General features: G+C 61.3%; 1 protein-coding gene across 1 annotated transcript in view; it reads right to left on the bottom strand.

The window, feature by feature from the left end:
* COL18A1 (collagen type XVIII alpha 1 chain) overlaps positions 1 to 15931 on the bottom strand; it is a 93822-nt gene extending 77891 nt beyond the window's left edge. Inside the window, exons 1-2 of the mRNA XM_082624967.1 lie at positions 15816 to 15931; positions 15620 to 15714 (exon numbers count right to left, since the gene is read on the bottom strand). Coding sequence (XP_082481093.1) covers positions 15620 to 15714; positions 15816 to 15826 — 106 coding nt within the window. The 5' untranslated portion in view covers positions 15827 to 15931. The remainder of the gene's footprint in view (positions 1 to 15619; positions 15715 to 15815) is intronic.
* Between the last annotated feature and the right edge of the window lie 2659 nt (positions 15932 to 18590).

Here is an 18590-nt window from a genome sequence, read left to right as displayed (position 1 = left end):
CTCGGACGGCTCCTAGGAGCTGGCTCAACCTGGGGAAGGTGCCACCGCAGCTGCTGACCATACATCTGGGGTGAGAAGGAAGTCATTCTTCCAAAAACGGGGAGGGGCTCAGGGGGGCCTGAGGGCTCATGTTGAGGAGCTCGGCGCTGACGGGGTCCCACAGCAGGGCTGGGACAAGGTGCCCACACGGCAGTGAGGGCGGCCCCTGGGAGACCAGGACTCAGAGAAGGCGACCTACGGTCACCCAGCGAGGCAGGTTGTCCAGGCCGGTCTGCGGCCTTGGCCTCCCGTGCTCTGTCCCGCCTGGGGACACCCAGGACAGACGGACGCTCTCGAAGGCGCCCAGTCCCAGCAAGGCTTCATCATCAGACCCCGAGGCTCAGTGACCCCATCTCCCAGCTCAATTTGCCCTGAGGACAAGGAAGAGGTAGCAGGGATGGCTGGCCACAAGTCAGGGCCCCTGAAATCTCTCGAACCTCCTAGAAACTGCCCTCCAGGACTGAGGGGTCTCCCCCGCAGACCCCCATCTCCCTGTGGGGACAGCGGCCCTTCGGCCAGGGAGAGCCCGTGAGCCTCACGACCCTGAGACAGCCATCCGAGCCCCTCCCGGCACGGCCTGGCCTCCTGCAGCAGGACCTCGTCTGCTCCGTGTCTGCTGACACCCAGCATCCAGCGCGGTGGCCAGCCGGTGAGGGGAGCCGGGCCAGACCGTGGGCTTCAGCGTCTCTCTCCCATTCCTGCAGCTCCACGGCGACCAGCGTCCGCACACCTTCAAAGCCCGCACAGGAGCGGGCAAACCCCCTGGTGACCCCTGGGTGCAGGAACGCCTCTGCATCCCCAGTAACTGCGCACCTAAGCCAGGCCCTCGCCCCGCGAAGCTGCACCGCCAAGACCTCAGGCAGGGCCGGCCGTGCACTCTGGCCAAGTGCATGAGCCATCATTCTCACGAAGCCCTCAGAAGTCCATCCATGCATCTGGGAAGCATTTACGAGCCCCAGCTGTGGGCCAGGCATGACGTTAGGTGCTGGGGGCCTCAGGTCCCCCGCGCTGGGGGAGGATGGCAGCCAGACACTGATGCCCAGGGCACTGGGCAGGGGAAAGGTCAGCGGCCACAGTGGAGGTGCAGGCGTCGGGTCCAGGGGGTAGATGAGGTCCACCAGGCAGGGACGGGGTAGACGGAGAAGCAGGTGGACACTCGAAGGCGGGCGTCGTCCCCTGGGGTGGCCGTCCCGGTGCCCCTTGGGCCACTGCCCACCATCTCCTTCCCAGGCCACAGAGAGGCTGGCATGGAGTGGGGAGTGGGGGGGCCCGGATGGGCCTGTAGCCGCTTCCCTCCAGGTGGACGCAGGGTTGGGGAGAGGGGGCCGGGCTGGACCAGTGGCCAGCTAAGGACCCCCTGCCCGGGCTCCGCGGGACGAGGGGCAGGTTGGCGGCTGGACAGCTCGGGAGGAAGCTGCGTGTGGGGGGTGGGGATGGGGGCGGCGAGGCTGCAAGGAGCTGACCTGGGGTGCAGATGCCACTTGGTTAAACCTCAGGGTGAGCCTGTGTGCTGTCCGGGTGGAAGGAAAGGAGGTGTGGGCCGAGTCGAGTGTGGGCTGGGCTCGGGCCCCCCCCCACCGTGGGCGTGAGGGTCACAGCCGCCCAGAAGTCCCACAGGCCGGTGACCCAGGGCCCTTGGAGCCGAGGACATTTGCGCAGAGCTCTCGCTCCTCCAGTACAAGCAGGTGCCCGGCGTCCGGTGCCCAGAAGATCTTGACGGCCCTCCCAGCCCCAGCGCCCACCGGTCGTTGCCCAGTACCTGGGGCTTCGTGTCAGGAAGGCACCCCCCGCACGTGGCTGAACTTAAAATGACGTGCGCCTCGGTCAGCTAGGAGCGAAGACACCACCTGTCACCCCCCGCCATGCGCCCACCCCTTCCAACCCCGTGGGAGGCACCTGCAGGAATCGCCAGATGGAAGGGACTGTTACTAATCAAATGAAAGCATAATAAGTAGCATGCGGAGACCTAGCTTCTCATTGTGAGCGGTTCTGGAATCTGCTAACTGCAAACTAGCCTTACCATCAGGAGCGGAGGGATCTGGTGCCCACAGACGGGAGCTGCACTCAAATGTCCACCCATGGCCTTGTGGTCGGGAAGGAGGGTGTGCTCGGGACCCTGCACCCCCACCCCCTCCCCACCTCCGGGCTGTGTCAGGGGCCGTGTGACAGAGCGGGAGGAGGGAGCGTCCCCTGACCGAGGCCCCAAAAGGACAGCGAGATGCAGGAAGGCCCTGCCGGCCGTGTGGAACTCTGCTCCGAGGTGAAGTAGTCAGGACTCTTCCTCACTCAGCACAGCCTTGCTGCTCTGTACACACTGGGCCTCAACCTCCCTTCACCGGACTCACCTCCTTCTTGCTCCCGTCCGACTACCGCTGACCCTGCGATGGGACCATTCCTACTGCTCAGCCCACCCACTGTCACTCCTGGGGTCAGAGGCACAGGTGGTCCTTGAACGTGGGCCACGGGTCTCCTCACAAGGGGCACTAAACACATGGCACAGGATTGTAACTTTCAGTAAGGATGAAACAGGGCTGCAAACACTTCCGGGGACAAAGTCCAGTCTCACCCAGAGGCCCTCCGTCTGCCCGTCTGTCCTCAAGGAGCCTAGAGTGTGCTGAGCGGGACCCACACGGGCACCAGCCAACCTGACACAGAGTAGGCGCCAGTGCAGACGCCGCTGGGGAGCCCGTCGGGAGCCGCAGAGAGGGGCCCGCCTTCCAGCTTGGTGAGTCGGGGGCACACTGAGAAGCACAGGCGGGCCATCAGCAGCCCTGCCCTTCCTGGTAAAAGGCAGGAGTGTGCAGCAGGACCACGGAACTCGCCACGCACAGCTCCCCACGGAGGCCCCTGGGTCCGGAGCCGCAGCTCCTTCTCGCTGGGAGTCCTGCACCGCTAACGCTTGGTAGCCTGAGGGCAGCTGGGTCCAAGTGCCTTCGCTGCCCACACCCACCGCTGGCCCCAGAAGGTTCCGGAGAGTGGAAGGACAGGGAACCCGCTCTCTCAGGGCTACAGGAATGCCATCCCGCCAGCCGTAATCCTGTTGCTGGGATACGAGCGAGGAGGAGACGCAGCCGAGCTGGACTAGCGTCTAGACAGCACGACCTTCTCCAGATATAACTGGACCCAAATCGCAGCGTCATGAACTGACAGCAGAAATAAAGGAGGAGGCTGTGCGCGGTGTCTCGTGGGGACGCTCCTGTGGTGAGAGGGCCATCGCGCCTGCTCAGGCCGTGAGCGCCAGCCCAGGGCGGGGCCCGCTGCAGGCTGTGCACAAAGGGGCTTTCATCTGAGGGGCCTCACAGCCTCGATTAGCGATGAGAGAGCTCAGAGGTGGGGGGGATGTGAATCGTGAGAGGGGAACTCCTGTGCTCGGTGCAAAGTGAAGTCAGGGCAACCTGCACCAGTGCACCCACCTGGGGCCCAAGCAGGTGCGAGCAGCCACCCCCAACCCTGGAAGCCGGAGCCCCACCTCCCATCATGAGCGTCCCCCCACCTCACGGGCAGCCACCGGCCCGGGAACGGCACAGGCCACAAAGCGGCACCTCGACCTGGCCTCGGGGGTGACGCGGGCCGGGGTGGAGGTGGTGTGGCTTCACCGGGGCCGACGCAGCCACAGCTTACAGGGGGACGCCTTTACCTGAGAGCAGGTTACACCGCGGCCTGTGCGGTGTCTTCCCGCCCGTGTCCTGGGTGAGCCGGGGCTCACGGAACGGCAGGGTCGGCATGTTGACCACCAAGGAGGAGCAGAGGGACGGCGGGGGGCAGGACGCACAGCCCAGACCCCTTGGCACAGGGGGGCGGCCGGGCCGGGACCCAGAGCCGTGACCCACGGGAAAGAGCAAGGACACCCAAGAGTGCGGTCGCAGGGACGCCGGGCCCTGGCACACGGAAGGGCGTGCGGGGGGCATCCGGGGGGCTGGTCAACAGGCACAGGGAAAGAGAACGGGCGCCCCGAAGCTCGGGCAGTCACAGCGAGCGACCGTCACCGCTGATAGGACGAAGTCCGCTCGGGACACCGCGGCACAAGGAAGGTGTCTCCGCGGATCCCACCCTCGTCTCTGTGACCCGCGTCTCCCAGAAGCTCAGGCCCAGCGCTGCCCTTTAAGAAGTGGCTCCCCAAACATGCATGTCCTGAGCCAGGAAAACAGGAGAGACTCCTCATCACTCAAAAAGGCCCTTTAGTAAAAGCACATTAAGGCACGAGGGTTGTTTCTGTAGAAGAGAAAGGCAAAGGTCAAATCAGATGCTTCCAAACACCTGAAACTCAAAGTGAGACGGCGCCCCTGGAAGCGTCGATCCTGGATCGTTCCCAAGGGATGCTCGCATGTAACTGGGGAAACACAGGGAAAGGTGGATGGCGGGGAGGGGCTGATTTCCAATCCAGTGGGCAGGTGAGAGCTGCGGCTTTAGAATTCAACTCCCCATCGTCTACTAGCTACTTAGGGTTCAAAACCCAGTACAACCTGCGCAGAGACCTGGTGAGCAGGGTCTTCAGCTGGGACCGAACAGACCAGGGTGACCAGCCATGATGGACGACGCTGCCGCCAAAGGCCCTGGATTTCTGAATCCAAGCAGAGACATGTGCCCTGCCCCTCCTCTGTCCCATGACCCTGGGGAGGAGCTGCACAGCCTCCCCGCAGAGTCCCCTGAGGAAGTGACCTTTGGGCTGGGCCAGCCCTGGCCGCTCCTGAGCTGGCCTACAGAGGGCCTGAGGCGGGGGGCCCATCCACTTCTGGGAGTCGGGGGATGGGAACAAGAGCAAACTGCACCCAAGGGTCACGGGCACAGCCCCCAACCCCTCCTGGCTGCCTGCCACCCTGGGCTCCGTCTCTGGCCGCCCAGAAGGTACAAAGCCAGGCCTGCGGGAGCCAGGCTGAGCTCTCAGCCACACGCCCTGCCCGGACGTCCCTGGTCTCTCTGAGTGCGTGAGATCTGAGAAAGGTCCCTGTGCCGGAGGAGAGGTGACAACACCCAGTACGTGAAGGCAAATGAAGATGTAGTTTGCCTGTCAGGAGCCACCTCACAGATGGGCCAGTCTGGCCGTTTTCGTAAGTGAAGCAAGTCTGGCCACCAGTTCCCACCGGCCATCGAGTCTCTTGGCACAGATAACTGAAGGTCCACCTCGGATAACTGAAGGTCCGCCCAGCACCTGATAACTGAAAGTCCACCTCGGATAACTGAAGGTCCACCCAGAATCCAGATAACTGAAGGTCCACCCAGCACCCGGATAACTGAAGGCCCACCTGGCATCCAGATAACTGAAGGTCCACCTCGGATAACTGAAGGTCCACCCAGAATCCAGATAACTGAAGGTCCACCCAGCACCCGGATAACTGAAGGCCCACCCGGCATCCGGATAACTGAAGGTCCACCTCGGATAACTGAAGGCCCACCCAGCACCTGGATAACTGAAGGTCCATATCGGATAACTGAAGGTCCACCCAGCATCCAGACAACTGAAGGTCCATCTCGGATAACTGAAGGTCCACCCAGCACCCAGATAACTTAAGGTCCAGCCAGCACCCAAGATGGTTGGAAGCTGACAAGCACTGGTCCGTTCCACAAGTACTGAGTACTGTCCACCTGCCCGGCAACTGGTCAGATTTACTTTATAAACCCTTTCTGCAACACGCCAGGACACTGGGCAGAATTGGCACTTTCTGGGAATGTGCTTTTGTGCCATTTGCCTCATTCTCCAAAAACAGAACAGAGGGGGTTGCTGTCCGACCTTATGGACAATAACACCCACCCCTGCCCTGCGAGGGCCCTGCCAGAGAGAGTCGCAGGAGAGACCCCCCGACACACACAGTCCCCTTGCCCACAGGCCCGTCCAGGCACTCTCAGGCGTCCTGACGTCTGCCCCGGCCCCGCTCACCTGCCCTCTGTCCGCCCTCCTCCCTCCCCCGTTCAAGCTTCCATCAGCCAGTTGGAGCCCAGAGCCAGCATGTCAGAGCCCCTGGTGCCACCCGGGGACACGTGGAGGTCATTCTGGGACCTGAGAATGGGGTCCCACTGAGCTCTAAGAGATTCCTAGGAAGGGGCCCCTCTAACCTCTCCACAGAGAGTCCCCAGGCCAGGGTGCTGGGTGTGCAGGACGGGGAGTCGACCCTCGGGACTTGGGGGTCAGGAAGGGCACTCAGGGGCCCTGTACAGGGCGTGGGGGTCCCAAGGCCTTCGAAAGTTTCAGAGGTTTCACACTGTCGAGAAGCAGCACTTTACCAACGAGAAAATTTGTGTCACTGTGACTCCACCCCTGCCGCTGACCTAGCCACACACTGGACAGCGTCCTGCAGCTGCTGGAGCAAATGACCCCGGAGTCAGGGGCTGGAAACCACATGAACTGCGCTCCACAGTTCTGGAGGCCAGAGGCCTAAAACCCAGGTGTCGGAACGACTGTGCTCCTTTCCGGAGGCCCCAGGGAGGACCCAGTCCCTCGGTTCCAGCATCTAGAAGCCGCCTGTGTTCCTCGGCTCGTAGCCCCTTCCTGCATCTTCCAATCTCTCCCTCAACCTGTGCTTCCATCGCCACGTCTCCTTGTTCTGACCTGACCCTCTGGCCTCCCCCATCCCTTCTTAGGGCCCTAGGATTACATGCAGGCCCACCCGGGTAATCCAGGGTCATCTCCACGTAGGTCCTCCCGGGTAATCCAGGGTCATCTCCATGTAGGCCCACCCAGGTAATCCATGGTCGTCTCCGCAGCTCAAGAGCCTCATCCCACTCAAAGTCCTGTTTACCACGTAAAGCAGCATTCACGGGTCCTGTGGATCAGGATGGCGAGGTCTTTGGGGGCTGACATTCAGCAGACCATATGCCATGGGAAGAAAAAGTTTAAACGCTGGGAGGTGGGGTTGTCTAGGGTCTTAAATGTGGGGAAGTTAGGTGCTTGGGAGGCCAGTTCGCCGTCCAGGAGTGGGCGGTGGGGTGGGGATGTTTTCCCATCTGGGAAGCAGACCAGCTTGCGGCTGGCTCTCCGGGGGGCCCTGAGGCTTCTGCACCCAGAGGGGCTGTCCACGCAGGCTGGGAGTGGAGTCAGCAGGGAGGGCAGCCCAGGTCCGTTTAAGATGTCCCATTTCCCCCACATTGACAGTAAAGACTGGGTTGGAATGGGTGCTTTTTCTTTCTGGTTTCCAAGCCTCCACAGCATTCTTAACTATTGCTGCAATATAAGGTTATGAAGGAAGGAACAGCAGAGCATCGCAGATTCTGAGTCAGCGCCAGCCGGGCCCGAGTCCCCTGGGGATGGAGGCTCACATTAGCCAGAAAACAGGAAGGTCCTGGCTGCCCCAAGGACACTGGTGACCTGGACCAAGATGGGTCCCCCGGTGCCACAGGGGGACAAGGCCAAGATGGGAGGACCCAAGGCAAGCAGAGGTCGCTGCCAACACTACCCGCCGGTGTGGAAGCATGCTAAGCCTGCAACCCTGGGTCAGCCTTGGGGAAGTGAGAAGAAGTGAGCCAGAGAAGTGAGCAAAGTGACAGCTGGAACCTTGAAGTGGGGCAGGAGGGCCGGGCCCTGCAGGGGCATCTGGGCTCAGAAAGGGCCGTCCTCTCCTCCAGGGGCCAAGAGGATGAGGAGCAGAGGTGGCTCAGGGCCAGGTGTGGACATGCCCAGGGCGGCGGAAGGAGAGCTGTCTAGTTGGAATGATCGTCTGTGGTAGAAAAAGCCTCTCCCAGCTCCACCGATGGGCTGGCTGTGCCCTCTCCTGGGGGGCCTGCCTTTTAAAGCCCTCAGGCCCTGTGTGAGGAGGGGAAGGAGGGTCTGAGCTGGGCCCGCGAGCGGTGCCTGGCGGCCTGGGGTAGAGCCGCTGGAGAGGGAGCAGGTCTGCCCCAGGTAGGGAGACCCTGAAGGTGAGCGTGCACGGGATCCAGGGTGGCTTCCCCTCGTTCTGGTTGGAAGGCTTGGGTGACAGAGGACAGAAAGGACGCCGCCCTGTCTGTTGTCCTCTGAGCAAGCGCTGCCCAGACGACACCCCATCAGGCTGAGCTCAGATTCCCAGCACAGACGGGGCCTCAATGCGGGAACCCCAGGAACTGGCCTGGCTCGCAGAGAACAAGAGGCTCCGTGGAATCTCAGCGGGAGATTTTTTTCAAAATACAGCAGCCTCGTGACAAGATCCAACAGGCAGAGGCAGGTCTGCGATCCCTGGATCACCCCCATGGGACACGTGGGTGGGTGAGACCACAAGGGCACCTGGGCCCAGAACACTTGCAGGACTTCGGAGCTGCGGGCATGAGTGGGCTGCTTTGTCTAAAACACATGATCGTCTTAGCAGGCGGAGCCCATGGCCAAGTAAGAAGGACAAAAACTGTGTTCCGGTCACGAGGACCCACTTCCTGCTCTTGGTGCTCACCAGGCCCTCCTTCCAGGCCCCGCCCTGCCGGGTGGCTTAGGCCATCCCCGACGGTGTCCCCAGAGCCCAAGGAGGAGTTGTCAGGACACATCCCAGGAAGCTCCCTGCAGGAATGCCCTACTCAGTCCCACAGAGCCCCACTGTCTTCCCCAATTTACAACCAGAGGCACAGAGACGGTGAGGAATCTGCCAAAGGTCACACAGCGCTCAGAAGCAAAGCTGGAATTAAAACCTGGAGCCTGGGCTCTCTACCCACATAGCAGATGGTGTCCCATCCACAAACACAAAGTGGCCAGCCAGGTTGCCTGCCAGCTGTAATAGACCACGATTTAGTGACTCCATACTTGTTTTCTGCAAGGACTAGCTCTAACTCCACGCCCACCAAAGCCGAGTCAAGAAAATAAGAGCCACATGCAGCCCGTGGCCCCCCAGCACTCTGCCTGCTGGCGCGCACAGTTTTCCTCTCTGAATTCTCCCGACCCCCGCATCACCCCTGCAACGCAGATGAGCCCAGGCCGCTGTCCCTGAGCCGTGATCGTCACACGTGTCCTACCTCTACAGGAAAAGGCCATAAAAATAAGGGAAAAAAACAACACCCTGCTTTAAGAAATTTCACATTCCCAATTAAAGCCTGCCCACAAACTAGAAAATATGCCAAATATGCCCCCCAGGAGGTGACACCACAGGCAGGCATGACAAGGAGGAAGAGAGCGCACAGACAGAGGATGGATGTCAGAGAAGGAGAGATGCGAAGGCCAAAGAACACTCCAGAACCTGCACCCTCACTGGACGGAAACTCACAAAGTAGAGCACAGAAATGGTATTTCTCCATTTATCAGATTAGCAGGATTTTCAAAGTGACAGTGCCCAGCCCTGGCGGTTTGGGCTGAAAAGCTGCACGGAACTAATATCCATCTGGAGGGATGTCCACCCCCCTCCCGAAGGTCCCAACTAGAGCCCCACCCCCGCACTCAGCCCCAGCGCTGCCATGGGGCCTCCCCAGATAAGCAGCCCAGACCCTGCCCTCGGTCACTCAGGGACACTGCTGTTTACCTTCCTGTTTGGGGCAGGCAGGGCGCAAACAGAGGTGCTCAAAAATGACTCAGGAAAGAGGAAGTCAATGGACCAAGGGGCCAGGTGGCTGGGTTCACCACCCACCACCTCCCAGCCCCGGACCAGCCGGGGCGAAAGGAAGGCCTTCCCAAGTTCTCCGCTAATGCAAACCCCGACCCCCGGCCCCAGATGCGTGAGCCCCAGCTTGGAAGAGACCCTGGCTCCGTGGCCCAACTGGCTGGTCCAGGGGAGCTCAGGGGCAGGCAGGGCCCCCTCAGGGGCTCAGGCCCACCCTGCATCAGGCGCCCGGTCGGCCTGCGGAGCACTATCCCCTCTGCCCACGGCCCTGCCCTCCCAACTGCAAGGGGAGGGGGAGAACCTTCCCGCCTCACGCTGTCAAAGCAGCAGCATCCACGCAAATCACGGTTTCCCTTCCAAGATGAAGTCCCCTGGTTGCCTAAACGGAAACGGGGAAGAAAGGTGTCCCTTCGCCCTAGAGGCCATGGGGGCTCTGGATTCAGGCCCCAGCAGAGATGCATTCGGCCTCCAGCTCCCAGCAGCTGGGTCGGTGCTCTTCCCCGGGCCGTCCCCGTTTCCAGGACGAGAGAAGCTTACGTTTGTGCACGGTGGGCACCAAGATGCGGTTCAACCGCTGCCGGGACGTGCCCTCCAGGCACTGCTTTCACAGCGGCTCAAGTCTCCCCAAAGCGGAAGAGCGCCTCTCGTGCTCACTGAAAACAGCCTGTGCCAGCAGGTTCTGTGCAAACAGGAGACCCAGCTGCCGGAGCCTGGTACCGTCTCCAAGATTTCTGAGCTTGGATGCAAAACAAGGAGGCCTGACCGTGCCTAATTCTGAATCTACTCAAGGAACAGTGCAAAAAGTAGAAACGAGTACTTCGGACCAAAATTAAATGAATGACTGAATGAATAAAAAAATAAATAAATCAGTAACATGCAATGTCTGCTCCGGGCTCCATGACAACCACCAACACCAATCCATCAAAAGCACGTGCATGGTCTCTGCAGTTTCCATTCAGGCCCTGCCACTGTGACCCGCCACCAAGCTCTGGTCACACAGGCTCCATCCCCTCGCCTTGCAGCCTCGTCCCCAAGCCTTTGGCTCTGGTCTCATGTCCTTTGTGGGGAAACACCCTGTAAAGGTCAACCTTGACCCGTGGCCAGTGCCTGGGCCAGCTGGACCCACCACAGAGCCTCTTGGTCTTCCAGAAACCAGGGGTGGCCAAGAGCCCCACCCATCACCCCAGCTCAGTGCTGGGTGCCCCTGCCCTGTGCCACCGGCCTCGTCACGGTGCATCAGCCCAGGAGTGTCCCCGTCTGCCAGCACGGAATTCCAGAAAGGTGTACCGGCCTGTGAACAAGTCCTCCTTCCTGGGCACTCGCTGAAGTCAGCCAGGAGGCCGTGCCGGGACTTGTCTCCTCTGCCAGAGAAGCTGGGGCGGGGGTAGGACACGCCCCTGCCGGTTGGCAGGCGGAGCACAGACACTGCCCTGCGGCCCCCAAATTTCATCTGACTCAGCGCATCCGTGATCTAAAGCTCCTTCTGACAGCCGTTCTGCACGGCCCAGACCCGCCAATCGAAAACATGACCCCAAGGGCCAGCCCAAGTCACCCAGCCACACCCTGCCGGCATCGGGCAGTGCTGGGGAGCAGGACAGAGAAAGCTCCCTGTCTTCACCAAGTATGCCCAAGGGATGCAGTGGACGGTGCGAGGTCCCGGACACGTGTGGAGATTCCACGAGCAGCATCAAACACCAGGCATGTCACACACGGGCGCTGTGAGGGGCTTCACAATGCAACCACCTGCTGCTCGGGGCACCCAGAAAGGGGGAAGGGGCTGTCCCCGCCCCGGGAAACAAGCAGGAAACCAAGGCAGCACCCACCCCCCCCAGTGCTCCTCCCAAGACTGGCAGGAGGGCAGGGAGGGCTCAGAGGCCCAGTCCTTCTTGGGAAGGAGCTGGGCCTGGCAGAGCGCTCATCCAGACCCTAAGCCATCAGGGATGGGAGGCGTGAGGTCCAGAGAAGCCACGTGACCCGGCAAGGGACGAGAGCTGTGGGGACCCAGGGCACACTGCAGGCACCTCCCACAACGTTCTCACTGTCCTTCTGGGCCCCTGCCGTCAAGATGTATCAAATGCAATCATCTTATGAGCGTGCCAAACATATATTTTAATCTTCCCAGTAATTTATCCCTCCCTCCCGCCAACAGCATCAGGTTTCGGGTAGTTTCACATGTCACATCCTGCAATGTCCACCTTCTACCCAGACATCAGACAGTTGGTGCTTGGCCAGCTGTGTTCTGGGGAGAGGGGCCGCCGTTTCGGGGTTCTCTCTCAGATGACAGCTAACCCAGAGCCTCCAAGCCTCCGAGCAGAGAGCTGAGATTAGAGTGTGCCATCTGTGGTCCGACCCTCGCAGGCACGGGGGTGGCCACGCCTCGACCAGGACTGCAGACGGGCATGTGCCATGGGGCATAGGCCAGCCACTGCAGACAGAGCCGGGCCTGGGGTCTGCTCATCACCCTCGGCTGCAGCAAGAGCAGCTTGCCCCTCACCCACCCCTCCACTGACCGGCCCTTCCCCGCAGTACTCAGGCCTTGAGAGAGGGAAGTCTGCTGGCCATCGTGTCAGAAGATGGGTCTTGTCCCATTCTGTCACCCACGGAGCGCCAGGATGTTTTCAACAACCCAGCTGAAGAGAGACCAGGCACTCTGGTGGGGAGAGAGCAAGCGTGTGCATGGATGTGCACGTGTGTACATCTGTGTGTGCACGTGTGTGTGCGCATTGAGCGCATGCGCAGCTGTATTTTCAGGGTGAAGCAGGGCGGGTGCGGCAGGCTCTCTAGGCCCCTCGAGCTCTGGACAGCTCAGGAGTCAGTTTCTCTCCTTCTAGGTTTCCTTGCAAGGACCTTCCCCCTCCTCCTTCTTTTAAAGGAAAACAAGAGTGCCTTGAAAAACAAGTTTTGCTGAAATTCAAGACTACCTTAGAGGTCTTATTCCTGAACCCTGAAGACTCCCCATCTGTGCTGCCCCTCCAGACGAGCCTGCCTTGAACAAAATTTCCTTCCCTCTGCTTAGATCCTTTACCCAGGTGCCTGTGAACCCCAGGATGACAGACACCCCCGGACACAGGGACCCACAGGGTCTTGGCCATGTCCTGTTCAAGCCTAAACCCTGCAGGCCCACCGAGGGAGTTCTGGGGAGGGAGGACCATGGCCATCAGCGGAGACCTGGACCCACTGATGGACCCTAGTGGTGAGAAAGGGTGGGACACGCGGGTCTGGGGGTTGGGGTGTGCGGGGAGCTTACCGAGCCTGAGCCCAAAGTCACATGTGGGAGGGGCCAGAGACAAGGCGACTCAAAGCCTAGGGCTCTGGCGTGGCCACAGGCATCCTGCAAATGCCCACAGGGCGAGGTCCTTCTTGCTCAGCCCTGAAGGAATGACCCGTGACTCCGGTACTTCCTCCGGGAGAGGGGACCGCAGGTAGCACTGAGCCCCCAGGCTCGTAAGCCCGCCCAGCCAAGGTCCCACCAGCTCTCTGGCTACAGGGGAAAGCACATGACGCCATTCAAGAGCATCAGGATGACAGCGGCCAAGCTTAAGCAAAACAGCAAAAGTCGTTATTTATTTATTTTTTTGGTCAAGTACAGCACAGAGACAGACTTGGGAAAATGCATCATTTGGGGTCAGAAAAAATGTTCAAATCAGCAAACGGGGCTTAAGTTTTTGACTCCCAGGGGTAATTTTGAAGTGTTTCTAGAACAAATTGAGCCCCTGCTAAGTCAGGCGTTCACATACTTTTGCTCTTCTCCAACATCTAGAGGGGCAATTATTATCTCATTCCAAGGGGACTTGGTCCCAGCAGGGAAAGGAGCCTGTGTTCTCCCAGCACGGGGGAGGGGTGGGCGGCACACAAGCCCCGCTGAGGCTGCTTCCTGCTTTATGCTCCAGGGAACAAAAAGAGCACATTCTGTTGGGCACCTTGCAAGGGGCTCCCTTCCTTCTGGACGAGCTGAGACTCCGGCAAACCCTGCTGTGCTTTATCTTCTCTCCCAACACTGCAGCCACACGGCGGGACAGAAGATAAAGCACACCATTTCTCGGGCTTCCCTGGTGGCGCAGTGGTTAAGAATCCGCCTGCCAATGCAGGGGACACGGGTTCGAGCCCTGGTCCAGGAAGATCCCACATGCCGCAGAGCAACTAAGCCCGTGCGCCACAATTACTGAGCCTGCGCTCTAGAGCCCGCGAGCCACAACTACTGAGCCTGTGTGCCACAAGTACTGAAGCCCATGCACCTAGAGCCCGTGCTCCACAACAAGAGAAGCCACCGCAATGAGAAGCCCGTGCACCGCAAGGAAGAGTAGCCCCTGCTCGCCACAACTAGAGAAAGCCTGCGCGCAGCAACAAAGACCCAACGCAGCCAAAAATAAATACACAAAATAAATAAATTGAAAAAAAACCACACCATTTCTTGAACCGGTACTGTGCCACCCACTGCCCCCAGAGTCTGCATTAACTTGAACCTAGAGGTCTCATCTCACCCAACCTCCCGAACACATTTTATTTTTTCTTCTCTGAGGCTCAGAGTCAACACCCTTGACTTCCTCTCCTTGATGACAAAGTTTCATAAGCTGGGGTGTGGATGCTTCAGTGTCTTTCCTTTTCCCGACTAGACATAATCATAGAAGAGCCTTCAGGCTCACACATTCCTGCACATGTCTGAGGGGATGGCCCCTGAAGCCACGATGTGGTCCCGGGCAGTCATAAGAACCCCAGGAACCCCGGGGACCACAGAACCCTATAAGGACAAACACTCCCCTAAATGCCCCCCCCCGCCCCCAGAGTTAACCCAAATACCTGAGGAGTTATCTGCTACACTACAAACAGGTGCTTTCCCACATCTATTTACCAGGTGGTTACTTGTTTAAAAGGTCTGTGTTGCCGTTTAACCTGATGACCCAGCCGACTGGAAACAATGAAACAAATTATTATGGCTCTCTCCCCAGAACACTTCCCTCCGGCGACACCCCCCCCCCCCGCTGTGGCAGCAGGTGACCGCTGTGCTGACCACAGTGAGCACTCACGCCGCGGGGAGCCGGCTGCCCAGGACGGATGTCAGGGCAGGCAGTCTACTTCCACCTGTGATAAAGCACCTACGCTTTGGGGGCGGGGGCTCCCCTCGGGCCTGGCACCTCCACCGGCTCCTCCCGGGCCTTTGCTGGGCCGGTTGGGAAGAGGACCTGGGCCGCCGCGTGGTTGGGAATGGGGTCCCTGGAGCTGGGGGCAGAGGAAGTTTCAGCGCAGTCAGAACGGCCTTCCCGACCACAGTTTGCGGTCCACGCGGGAGGAGCGGCGGGAGGGCGCCGCCAAACAACGGACCCCTGCGCATTGTTCTCCCGGCGGCTGCTCGGCGCTCGGCCGCATCAAAGGGACCGCGCGCAACCCGACACCGCGGCGGACGCGGGGGCAGAGGCCTGGCGGCCGGGGCGGCTCACAAAGGCTGGCCCTGGGGAAACCTGGGCACTTTTGCCTCAACAGGTTAGAAACAACACGGCTGCGCCCCGCACCGCACTGTCCTCCCCAAGACCTGCTAGACTCCGCGCGCGGTTACACTGGGGCCCAGAGGCGCTGGGAGGCACCAGGCCGGTGACGGCGACACAGGCCCGCGGTCAGGCTTCGGATGCCAGGGCGTCTCCGAGCCACCGCGTGTGTAACGGCCGTCACCACGACCTCGGCTCCGGGACCTCACTGGCCCTCGGTCCGCAGCGCTGTCCGTCGAGCGCATCAACTTCCCCAGAGTCGCCGAAGTTTGGTCACGACACGAGGGTCTCAGGACGCAGCTGGCCCGCACCATCCCCAGCCCGGGCCTCTCCCGAGTCCCGGGCGCGCCCAGGTGGCGCGAACCCCCGCAGTCGAGAAATGAATGGCCGTCGCGGGACGCTCGGGCACACGGCCCCGGCCCGACCCCGTCCACCCACCGACCGCCGCCCGCGGGCCACCTGCGCGCGTGGGTAGAGCAGGGGCCGCCTCCCGGGACCGAAGCCAAGACGGGCTGGGGTGAGGACGTCGCCGCCTGGGACCTGCCAGAGACCCGCACGAAGTGCGGCCGGAGGCGGGCGGGCCAGGTGCGAGCACTCTCGCGTACCCGCTGGTCTTACCTGGCTCTGCGGACGCCGCGCTGACCCCAAGCAGCAGGACCAGGGGGGCGAGCAAGTCCAGGAGGCGCCGCCGCCGCGGTCGCAGCCAGGGCCACCTGCGGGCACAGGCCACAGGTTAGGGTACCGCGCGCGCCCCCGTCCCCCGCCCGTGAGCCCCCGCTGCCCCCGCCCGTCCTCGGCACTGCGCGGCCCGCACCTCGGCGCCATGCTAGGCGGGCCGGACCGTCTGTGCCGCGGGATGCTGCGCCTCCACCGCGGTGCGCCGGCTCGGCCGGCCGCGCTCTGACCGCCGCGGGGACCAGGCGGAGGGCGGGCGGGCGGGGGCGGAGCTGGTCAGGGGGCAGGACGGGCCAGGGCAGTGGGCGGGAAGGGGGCCGGGCAGGGGGCAGGGCCTGGCGCGGAGTAAACCCTGCGCGGAGCGGGGTGTGGACCCGGAACCCGACCATGGGCCGCTCCCCGGGTCCTAGCACCCCTGCGTTGCAGCCGCAATGTTTCTCCCCCGACCCCCAGTCCCCAGGCAGCGTGGCCGGCCCGAGCCCCCGCCTCAGGAAAAGCTGCCCCTGCCGCTGCCCAAGGCGGCACCTGGGGTCTCAGGCTGCAAACCGGGGCAAGGTCCAGGGACACGCAGTGTGTCCAGCCCAGCGTCTCTTCGGGAAGGTGACCGTAACCAGGGGATTCGCCCTCGGGCCCTGAGTCCGATGGGCAGCAGGAAGGCGGGCGATTTAAACAAAGACGTTCCTCGCCAGGGGGTGACGGATGGAGGAAAGGGGAGCCGGGCTTCTCCTGCCCAGCCTCGTGGGCGCCGTGGCCGCGTCGTGGCCCACTCCCCACGTTGCGCGCACTCCTGAAGCCCCCCAGGGGATGGGCCCTGCGCCCCACGAGGTGTCTGCTCTGGCGCTCCTGCCTCCGAGACCTGGCCCAGGAGGCCCCTCCCCATGCTGGAGGTCCGGCTGCCCCCCCGCCGCCCCCCGCAGCTCTGGGAGTTCTGTCCGGCCCTTTCCATTTCCGCAGGCCACTGCTCCCCAACCCCCAGCTGACCGCCTGACCTCAGGTCCCAGCTCCTTCCTCCAGGCAGCTGCAAAAGGGGTCCACTCCTCAGACCACCCACAGGCCTCTCCAGGCAACCAGAGCCCCTCACATCGACCTCTTAAAGTAAACTCGCATTTCCCTGGATCTGGTCCCCTCGTGGTTTGCAGGAAACATGGCCCCCAGTGCCGTCACCCTTGGCTTAGTGTCTCTGCTGAACCCTCTGGATTCACCCCCCTCCTTCCCCACTGCCACCTCCTGATCCAGGTTCATCTCCTGCCTGACCCCTGAGCAGTGTCTGCAGCGTAGACTCTCTGGGCCTCTCCACACCCATCTCCTACCACCCCCCCACCCAAGGCATCCTGCTGGGTACTCCCTGCGGCACTGACACCGCCGACCTCACCCTCTCCTGGCCTAGAGACCAAGCCCCTGGTCTGGTCCAAGCCGCGCGCCCTCCAGGCACCTCTCGTATCTACCCATCCTCCACCACCACCTCCCCGGGCCTTGGCCAGCAGGCTTCTCCTGGACCCTCCTGACAGCGGCTCGCAGCCCCTCCCTCTGCCCCTGCTGGCTCTCCAGCCTAAGCAGAGGGCCTGCTGGGATTCCAATCCCATCGCGTCACCCTCCCTCCCCTGTCTGCTTTAGTCTTCAGAGGCGGATGGATGCTGCCCTGCACCCCAGGCCCTGCCTGCCCCATCTTGCTGTGCCCGTCCACCTGCTCGCTTCTCCTTCCTCACCTGACTTCGAACCTCCAGGTCCAGTGAAAAGTGTGCTCATGGCCCATGCGAGGAGAGAAAGCAACTTAGAGGATTGTGACCTCATTTTTTTAAAATGAAGGAGAACAGCATTGAATAGAAATGCAAAACTTTTGTTGTATATGTGGATGGAGGGGTGGGGTGGGGTCCACGTCCTCTGTGTGTCTGCCGAGGGGTATGTGTGAAAGGGATGCGTGAGTCTGTGACGGAGCCCGTCTCTGTGACCGTGTGTGGTGTGGGCATGTGTGTCTGTGAGTGTTGTTACCGAACCAAACTTGGGTCTGCTCGCCCAGTTGCAGCAAAGCCAACCTACTGACACTGGGTTGTGGTGGAGGACGGTACGGCATTTATTTTTGCGGGCACCAGGCAAGGAGACCGGTCAGCTCCTGTTCAAAAGAACCAAACTCCCTGATGGCTTTCAGGGAAGGCAGCGTTAGGGGTGAGGGTTGCCGCTCATGGACTTTCTTCTGATTAGTTGGTGAGGAGGTAAAATCAGGAGTCAGTATCATCAACCTTCTGGTTCCAACCGGTCTGGGGTCTGCATGCTTGTGGTCAGCATGTGGTCACCGTCCTCCTCCTGAGTGAGCGTCTTAGTTTCTGCAGAACAGCTCAGAGATCTGCGTCAGGTTGCTGTGTGAATCCCTTGAGGAGGAGCTAGGACTCTGCTTTATCGCTGACTATGGTTGAAGCTATCCTTGCTGCTCTGGATTGACTGCTTTTCCTTTGTTTCTGGTTCCCTTACTTCTCTAATTAGTAACTGCTTGAGTCTGCTCTTTGGAACTCAGGGAAGGCCTAGGAGACTAAAGTTTTTTTACAAACAAGAAATGGGGGACACGGAGGGGCTTTTGTACCCCGGGGGGCCCTGCAGGGTCCTGCTCGGTTTCAGTGTGTCATGCCCCTGTGTGTGTGGTGTGTTCATGTGTGTGGTAGGCATGTCCTGGGTCCTGACAGTGTCCCTTCCTGTGCCTTGTGGCCCATCAGTCTATCTGTGCATGGGCTGCGGCCCTGCTCCAGGGTGAGGAAGCTGAAGGGCGGGGCTCTTCAACCTCTTGCCTCTCCCCTGCCCTCCCAAACCAACCCACTGGGCCTGACTGTGGGTTTGGGAAGGAGAGGCTGGACGAGGGCGGGCAGTGCTGTGTCCCTGCCCACACTGGGGCCTGGGATTTACCATCTCTCTCCGCTCTCAGGTT

This window comes from Mesoplodon mirus, assembly GCF_964341445.2.
Source record: "Mesoplodon mirus genome assembly, chromosome: 6".
NCBI lineage: Eukaryota > Metazoa > Chordata > Mammalia > Artiodactyla > Ziphiidae > Mesoplodon > Mesoplodon mirus.
Note: the sequence above shows the minus strand (reverse complement) of the source record. Positions and strands in the feature narration are given on the sequence as shown.